The sequence below is a fragment of the Natrix helvetica genome (genome assembly GCF_964273705.1).
Source record: "Natrix helvetica genome assembly, chromosome: Z".
Taxonomy (NCBI): Eukaryota; Metazoa; Chordata; class Lepidosauria; order Squamata; family Natricidae; genus Natrix; species Natrix helvetica.
The window spans coordinates 25,672,674-25,681,906 of record NC_138554.1 but is presented as its reverse complement, the minus strand read 5'-3'; the positions used below and the strand labels follow the sequence as shown (position 1 = coordinate 25,681,906).

The following is a 9,233-nucleotide window of genomic DNA, read 5'->3' as shown; positions in this document are numbered from 1 at the left end:
AAGGACAGCACCATTTGCTGACCTCATGCCAGTAGCAAAACAGGTCTATCCCTAAGGGGCCAGTCCTGATTAATTTCCTTGATCTTTCCCCCTCATGTGCAGCTGAGAATAATAAATAAACTTTAGGAAGAACTGCATTTTCTCCTTTCTATTTTGAGCATCTCACACAGAGAAACATACACACTTTTCCTTTTACAGATTTATGTATACTTGCTGTATACTGTAAACTAACCCTTTGCTAATTCCTAGGAAATATCAACCACAGCCATGAAATTATTCCAGGCCTTTGTTATTCTGTTTCTATTACATTTGCAGCTTGCATATGTTTATTAGCATAGCTATGTGGCATTTCTTACGAAAATGTTAACTCTTTATTAATTTGAAGAAAATGCATGGCGTGAGTAGGCTCCGCATATAAAAACATTCTTTATCTGACAAATACATTTCTGATGCTAACCATCTTTAAAAATACAATATAGCCTGCAGATAGGATTATACTGCCGATTATGAGGAAAATAACTGATTTTCCATTATTGTTTCTGAGAATCCTGCAATTTTGAGGATTGTTGCCTTTATCTCCTCCTCCAGCCAGACCTAAAAGCTAAAAAGTGGGAGCCTGCAAAATCACCAGGGAGAGGTTGTGTTACACAAGGTAGAGGCAGCCATTGAAAAGGCCCACTTCTGTGTTCCCACCATATTACAAAATTTCAGGGAAGGGAGAAAAGCGTGCTTACCTGTTGTGGAATACATGTTAGAATCAATGGTGGGATTCACTTACCTTCGCTACTGGTTCGCAAATGTGAGCACCCTCGCATGCGCAGAAGGTCGCGCATTAAGTCAAGGTGGGTGGGCGGAGCCTCCAGCAGCTGCCGCTACCGGTTCGCCCGAACCATAATACCACCACTGGTTAGAATATATTTTGTATTGCAACATTGCATTTTTGTATTGCAACAACTACAGAATTATTCAGCCAGTAGATGGCAATGTTTAGTTTGCATCCATGGTTATAATCTACGGTTCCTTTTGTTCTGACTAGAGTTTCCTGTTGTAGTTGTAGTTCGGTTATAAATATTAAGAACACATAGAGCAGGAATAATGGGAGTTCTTAGGAGCTTGGGAGCTGTTCAGATGAGAAAAATCTGTCTGGGAAAGGCAATCACTAGATACCCAGATCCATTTAGGGTTTTAAAATCAAATTGCCATGGTGGATCCGTTTATGTCATATTCTGTGCTACATTAAAGTGATGTAGACACTTCCATCCAGCCAACAGTGGATCTAAATGGTATTTTGTACTTTGAGATTTCCCAGCAAAGTGTCATAATAAACAAAGGGAATAATATTTATTTCAATATGGTTACATAGGAAATATTACTATATGCACAAAGATGGAATGATTTGACACCACTTATTATGGAGGAAAGGAACGCAGTGGCTCAGTGGCTAAGATGCTGAGCTTGTCGATTAGAAAAGTCGGCAGTTCAGTGGTTTGAATCCCAAGTGCCGCGAAACAGGGTGAGCTCCTGTTACTTGTTCCAGCTTCTGCCAACCTAGCAGTTCGAAAGCATGTAAAAAATGCAAGTAGAAAAATAGGGACCACCTTTGGTGAGAAGGTAACAGCATTCCGTGTGCCTTCAGGGCGTTTAGTCATGCTGGCCACATGACCATGGAGATGTCTTCGGACAGCGCTGGCTCTTCAGCTTAGAAATGGAGATAAGCACTGCCCCTTAGAGTCGGGAACAATTAGCACATATGTGCAAGGGGAACCTTTACCTTTATCTATTGTGGAGGAATGGTTGATGAAGTTGATAGATTTTTCTGAAATGGATAAATTGACTTCTTTGATAAGAGAAAAATCATGACCAACATTTATTGGTGACTGGAAGCCTGTTATGGACTTTTTCCATGAAAATGAAAAATGAAATTTATAGTTTTGATGAGTAGGTAGGATACGTTATAGAAAGAAGATTAAGATGATGTAGTTTTAGAGATTAAACCATATTTTTACTTATAACTGCTGTGATGAAAATCTGAAGCCACTTCATTGTTTCTTCTTTCCTTCATTTCTCAGGATCTCAAAGTTAGCTTCAAGTGGGGACATAATCTAAGGATCAGCGCTACTAAATGATCAACAACTTGAGATCCACCAGTCAATTCTGACCTACCTACCACTGACCTTAGCAACTGGCTTGTCCAGGTGGAGCCATGTTGGCACAGTGCTTACAATGCAGAGGTGGATTGGTCCTGGTTCGGCCCAGTTCAGCTGAACCGATAGTGGTATTTTAGCCCGGGTTGCAGAACTGGCAGCGACCCAGACTGCCCACTCTCCCAAACTGGTTCCCTGGTCACCGCTGCAGTTACCACCATGTTGTTTAGTAGTGCATGCCCGTGCACAGTTCACTGTAAATTTTCTCTGTGCATGCAAAGTGTGTGCGAAGCGAACCTTAGTAAAACCAGGAGCAGCTCGCCTCTGTTACAATGCCATATTGCAGGCTGACTCTGCTCACTGTCAGAAGTTCGATCCTGACTGGCTCAAGGTTAACTTAGACTTTCGTCATTCCTAGGTCAGTAAAATGAGGACTCGGATTGTTGGAGGCAATCTACTGACATTGTAAACTGCTTAGGTAGGGCTGTAAAGCCTTATGAAATGGTATATGAGTCTAAGTGCTAAATGCTACTGCTATGGCTTCCCAGAGTTTGCAGCAGGATTTGTGCTCTGCTCAACCTCTGGATGTTCAGGAACTGAGCCAGGGGTCTTTGGCATCTGAAGCATGTGATCTGTTTCTGCAGAATAAGTGCTGGGAGAGTTACACAGAGACAGAGCACGAGTGTACGGTTGCACCTACAGTTGACAAATGCTTGAGTCCAGAGCATAAATAGTCAAGTGGCACACATATTTAGAAAGATTAATAGAATCACAGGACAGGTTAGAAAAGTCAGAGAGCAGTTCCAGGATGCTGAGGCAATCATAGCCTTTCCATCACCTCCCTCCCCTTTCTTCTCTCCCCCTCCTTCTGGCCATCATTTTCTTGTATTCCCTAAGTTACATCACCCTTTCCTGTCGGTAGCTTAAAAGCAGCTGCAGAATGATAATATTTAGACTTTGGCATCCATTCCTCGTGACCCCATGTTAGGAGCAGTAGGAGCAAGAGGCACCCCGTGACTCACCCTTGGGGAACCTAGTGAGTGTGTGGGGAAATGGAAGTGGGCGGAGAGTTGTAGGCAAGGCAAAAGTCAAGGGGAAGGTCGTTTACCTTCGTTGTAGAGCATGTGTGTATATATATTGGTGAGTTTGCTGATTTGGAGCAAGCTTGGCACAAGACAGAGCAAGAAGGAAGACACTCTCCTCATTCCGATTATTCCCATTGATTGGGTGACTGGAAGATCAGACCCCATCCCAGTAGCAACCTTCAGAAGTTCTGGACTGCATTTCTTTTTGAATTCTGGACATAATTCCTGGGTGAGACCAATAAGGGCAGGAATCCAGAATTCTCTATAGTCTTTCCTCAAAACAATAGAATCCAGTGACTGGCAAAACTAGGCTAAGACCTCAAACCTGAATTTCTTCTGAGGGCAAGACTATCTTTGCCATCCCAGAACTACATCGGCCATCCTTGAGCAATGCTGTCCATTTCAGTTCTTCTCCAACGCAACAGTTATTTCCTGCTTCCCATTAACCTGCTTTTCTGGACTGTGTTGGTCCCCGGGACCGTGGCCTCTCCAGTGCCAAATTCCAACCCTCTGTACCAGTTTGATGGGCAAGTCCGGCTTCGCCATCTCTACACGGCCAATGAACGGACCCAGCTCCACCTGGAGATCTTCTCAGATGGGACAGTGCGTGGCTCCAAATACCAGAACCCCTTCAGTGAGTATTTGGGAAATTAATATCTCTGGATTCCTCCAAATGAGTTTTGCAAGAGCTATATGTGGAATTGGGGCACAGTCAGCTGGGTTCTGCGGGGAAGGATTGGATAATAGATATGGTTTTTCAGAAGAGGACATTTCAGAACACGTAGCTTCTTAACACCTGTGTTATCTGTAAAACAAATGTTAACTTTGTCCTCCACTGCAGATGGTCACATTAAACTTTTAGAGTATAACAAGTAGTAGAAACAGGAATTGTAGAAGGTGTTCTGGTGGCCTCCCACAGATTATATTATACTCTACAGATGTTACAAATCAAGACTGAAAAGGATCTGAAGAGGTTGATGGCTATTAGAGTTATAACCATTCTAAAGAGTTCTCATTTTTCAAAAGTAATTTTCATTCTTTTCCCCACCAATCTGCAGGTTTGATGGAAATCAAAGCAGTGAAGTTGGGGATCATTCGTATATTAGCTACAAAAACTTCTAGATTTCTTTGCATGGATTCTGAAGGACATCTATATGGCTCAGTAAGTATAATTATCTGGGTTATGTCTTTGTGTTGAGAGCAGTGTTTCTCAATCTTGGCAGCTTTCGGATGTGTGGACTTCCTCCCAGAATTCACCAGCCAGCATGCTGGTTGGAGAATTCTGGGAATTGAAGTCCACACATCTGGGAATTTCTAAAGAAGAAACATTGGTTTAAAGTGAAGGATCAATGTAGTAAAATAAAGCTATACATTGAAAGATCCATCTGTCTGATTATTAGTTCACCCATTTCCAAAATACACATTTTTGGGGATCATCTCACACATTACATGGCAACAATTTTAGGTCTGCCATTCAGAACACTCATGCACCGGTTATTGACAAAGGTATTTTCTAGAAATAGCCAAGTTGTTTTCATTCACAAATTAAATTTGCACCCTCAAAATCATACATACCAAGAATAATATGTGATAGTACTTCATTAAAATCAGAAGCAAACTGTTCTTGCAGACTGGGCCATTTTAATGTTCTTGATGCTGAGGGGACAATAGATTAGTGAATATATTCTGAAATCATAATAAAAAGCCTGCATTTTTAGGGACAAACTAAAATGTGGTGACATCCATTAAGAAATTGTCTGTCTTCTTTTTAAAGTCATAGCAGCATTTATGTTTGCAGTCCCTATATTCATTTATTCATTCAGTTTGCATAGCTGCCTATTCTGAAACTGGTGACTCTGAATGGTGATTCGTAAAAGTAATTAAAACAGTTGAAACACAATATAAAAAAGAAATAAAGTAGAAATAAAAACTGAGACATACATTAATACTCTGTCCTATATAATAATCAGGAAAAGGGGGTCCTTCATATACTCAGATATGTGTGTTATAGGTAGTGCCTTGAATTACAACTACAACAGAGATCAGAATTTCAGTTGTTAAGCAAGGTATTTGTTAAGCGAGTCACACTCAATTTTATTACATTTTTTTGCATGGTTGTTAAGGGAATCACTGAATTAAATGATTCATGTGGTTATTAAGCAAATATGGCTTTCCCCCATTGACTTTACTTGCCAGAAGCCAGCTGGGAAAGTCGCAAATGTTGACTCCAGGATGCTGCAACCATCAGAAATGCACGCTGGTTGCCAAGTGCTGTAAGTGCAAGGGATAGTTGTAAGTCAGTTCTGAGTGTCATTGCAATTTTGAATGGTCACTCAGTGAATGGTTGTAAGTCAAGGACTATCTGCATCTATATATAAAATGAAACTCTCATTCTGTAACCTTTAATTGGATGAAATGATACATCATACAGTAAAACTTTTCCAACCAAGTTACCTGAAATGGGCTAACGTCTAGAATGCATCCCAAATTAGAACTAGTGCGAAACCAAAATTTGGAAAAACAACATTTTAAGATCTAAAAATTGCCATGAAGCATTTTATGACATCACACAAAATGTCATAAAACTTTTCCTGTGTTGATGTTTGACTGTTCTACAGTTCAGCATGGGCTCCTTTGAAAGGAGGTGCAACACTGAATATCCCTCTAGATTTTAAAGAACTTTTCAAATATATTATTATAAGGTCTTTCATTGCTGAAGATATTGAGGGTTAGAATTTGTCTGAAACAATGACTCAGCAGGTCATGGGTTTTCTAGCATGCTATTAACTAGTAGAGCAAGGTAAAACCACTCATAATAACGGGAGTTAAATGTTTAATTACTGGGCCAGTGAAACAGAAATACTTTGTGAAGGGAGAAAAATTATTTGAATTAAATATTTATTATTTTGAATCATTGTGTTTATGAAAACGAAGGGGATAAATAATACAGGTTGCAAATTGCAATCTGAACTTTTTTGAATTTGAATTTGTATGCTGCAACAAGTTGACCGCGGTGCATAGAAATAGAAAACTTTTGGCAGATACTCAGGATATAAATGTTGCAAATAAACAAATGGTAAAGATGTTAACACTGCAGAGCTGAAGCCAAATTCCGAGCCTGAGTGGGGAAACTGCACTCATATAACGCTACATTCACTTATATTGATATAACCCCTGAGCAATGAAAATAGCATTTCTTTAGCTGGAATCAATTTGTATTTTGGTGTCGCTTAAATGCCTAGATTAGGAACAACAATGTATATAGGGCTGAATTACAGGTAGTCCTTATAACACTTTGTTTAAGGACTGTTCATAGTTACACCGGGACTGAAAAATGTGACTTATGGCTGTTTTTCAAAGTTATGTCCTTTGCAGCATCCCTATGGTTCACATGATCAAAATTCAGATGCTTGGCAACTGGTTCATCTTTATGACCATTGCTATGTCCCAAGGTCATGTGATCAGATTTGGTGGCCTTCTGACAAGCAAAGTAAATGGGGAAGCCAGGTCCACTTAAACAACCGGGTTACTAACTTATCAACTGCAGTGATGCATGTAACAATGGTGGCAAGAAAGTTTGTAAAATGGGGCAAAATTCACTTAAAATATGTCCCACTTAAGAACAGAAATTTTGGGCTCAATAGTGGTCATAAGTCGAGGACTACGTATACCTATGGATTATATGATCTTGAATTTCTCTGAGTTGATTCTGTAGGCGAAAATTGTGCACAGCCAGGTTTGACTAGATGCTACGAGAAAGATCTTGGTGATAAGAATTGTCTGGCAGTGGAAAAGGTTACCTATGGAAATTATTGTCTTAGCTTAAAATGCAACAGTAGGAACTACCTGGGTAACTGAAGCTACAAGACATAACAGAGATGATGGTAGAAGATTGGATAAATTTTTCCCCTCAAGCGTACCAACTAGGTATGATCCCATTCTCAATTTGATTCTATTCTCAATTTGCACAGATAATTGTTGTACAATCTCCTGGCAATAGGTAGTCCTAGAGCAGGGATGTCAAACTGGTGGCCCGTGGGCCGGATGCATCATGCACAGGCCACACCCATCCTGCCTCTACAAAGGCAAAAAAACATCATGATACTTCATAAGATGTCACATGACCTGATCAAGTTTGACATCTGTGTCCTAGAGTTAAGCCCATAATAGGGCCTGCAACTACCATCATATATAACGACGGTCATAAAGCAGGTCACTGTGTGACCGGATCTGATTTGATGTCCTTTTTTGCAGCAGTTGTTAAGCAAACCCTGTTTGCCCTGGGCCAGTTTTTGCTGAACACCATACATAAATGCAGGTCAGTTGCCAAGTACCCAATTGCAATCATGTGACTGCGGGACAGGTAGACTTGGAACAGGGTCAAAATTCCCATTTTTGGAGTCCGTTGTAATGTCAAATGGTTGCTGATATCTGAAATTTGTGATGTAGCAATTGCTGTGTGATTGTATTTTTTTTTTAATCTGACACGAGAGAATTTAATACATACTGTAGGAAGCAATTATAGGAGCCAGATAACAATAAACTAACTTTAAGGCTAGCCTCATCCAAGATAAATGAAATGATAGTTGTTTTTGTTTTCTTTATTCTTGGCTGCATGTTAAGGCTCTGCATTCTTGAGGACCTAATAATCCAAGCGATCTCTTCCCTTTGCAGCAGTCTTACTCAGAACAGAACTGTAACTTCCGCGAGATGGTTCTTCGAGATGGCTATAACGTGTACTATTCAGAGGCCTACAATCTTCCCGTGAGCCTCAGCCTGATGGAGAATTTGTCTGAGAGCCGTCAGCTGCCCCCTTTCTCCCAGTTCTTACCTTTAGTAAACAAGGTTCCCCTTGAACCCGTGATTATGGATTACGAATACGTTCAACAGGTACATGACGTAGAGTCGTCTGATCCCTTCAACATAATGGGTCAAAATCAGGACTTGAGAAGCCCAAGTTTTGCCTTCAGATAGAGCAGGACGAGCTCAACCATCTCTATTTTACTGCATTAATATGAAGAGTAAATATGAGGAAGACAGATCAGGGCAAAGTAGCAGAAAGATGAGAGGGATGGATGCGATTGCTTTGTGAGATTCCCAAATCCCAAGACAGACAAAGAATTCCTGTTCTGTCTGAATCACTTCAACTTTTCAGTTTCCCATTGTTAATCTTGCTGGCTTAAAAAAAGAAAAATTCCAAGGGTTTATTTCTATTTATCCAACTATTTAAGTAACTTATATATTATATGAGGTTTATTTATTGAAGTAAGCTAGATCAATAAGGAAGCAGGAAGAGAAGGCATAATGTGAAAATCTTTTGTGCAGAGATATTTATATATTGTTATTTATATGCAACCATTTATGTGTGTATATTTTCTGCCTGCATATTTATTTCCCTTTCTGGCGAGGACCAGCCAACTGAATTTTAAATATGCAGATATGATGATGATTTTATGCCTGATATCTATTTATCCTCCCCCTTCTGTATTTTTTTGAGTATTGTTTCTGCAAAAATCAATTCATGAGCCATAGCAATGGACGCAAAAGAGGTTGGGGGGGGGGGCTGCATCTAAAAACAAGGCAGGGCTTCCATCTGCCATCTTGACTCTTTTGATCCCCCACAGACTCCCTCACAATGAGGTTTATGAATCAAAAGAGGCCAAAATCCCCTTTCAGCCCCATTTTTATTTGCCTTAAAAAAAAAAGCTTGTATTGTGCCTGAAACCCATCGGACCACTTAAAAGAGAGAACTCTAATAAGGAAAACAAAGTAAAAGGCACGTGTATTGATTATTAATGTTTATTTATTTATAAGCTATATTACATTGTCATTAAAAGAATGTGCCTCTGCTGTGTGTGTTTCAGCAGCAGCTGTGTCTGGTCAAGCATGTTGCCCTATTGGCAATTCACTGACACAAATCTGCAAATTGTTGTATTCTCTTTCTGTTTCTCCATTTTTAAAAAGTAAATAAAAATACCTGTTTACTTGTGCTATTGATTGTGAC

At 39.9% G+C, this 9,233-nt stretch overlaps 1 protein-coding gene across 1 annotated transcript; it reads left to right on the top strand.

Moving 5' to 3' along the window:
• Positions 1–3,284: 3,284 nt before the first annotated feature.
• On the top strand, positions 3,285–9,224 carry FGF21 (fibroblast growth factor 21). The gene is made up of 3 exons (XM_081970808.1): positions 3,285–3,863; positions 4,288–4,391; positions 7,904–9,224. Exons 1-3 carry the CDS (start codon positions 3,620–3,622, stop codon positions 8,201–8,203), a joined length of 648 nt encoding a protein of 215 aa, XP_081826934.1. The 5' UTR covers positions 3,285–3,619; the 3' UTR covers positions 8,204–9,224.
• Positions 9,225–9,233: the final 9 nt, after the last annotated feature.

Bases quoted from the DNA above. Each gene is read 5' to 3' on its own strand.
- FGF21 (XM_081970808.1), top strand. From the start codon at position 3,620: ATGCTGTCCATTTCAGTTCTTCTCCAACGCAACAGTTATTTCCTGCTT. The intron at 3,864-4,287 runs GTGAGTATTTGG...ACCAATCTGCAG, and splicing joins CAAATACCAGAACCCCTTCA to GTTTGATGGAAATCAAAGCA. The intron at 4,392-7,903 runs GTAAGTATAATT...TTCCCTTTGCAG, and splicing joins AAGGACATCTATATGGCTCA to CAGTCTTACTCAGAACAGAA.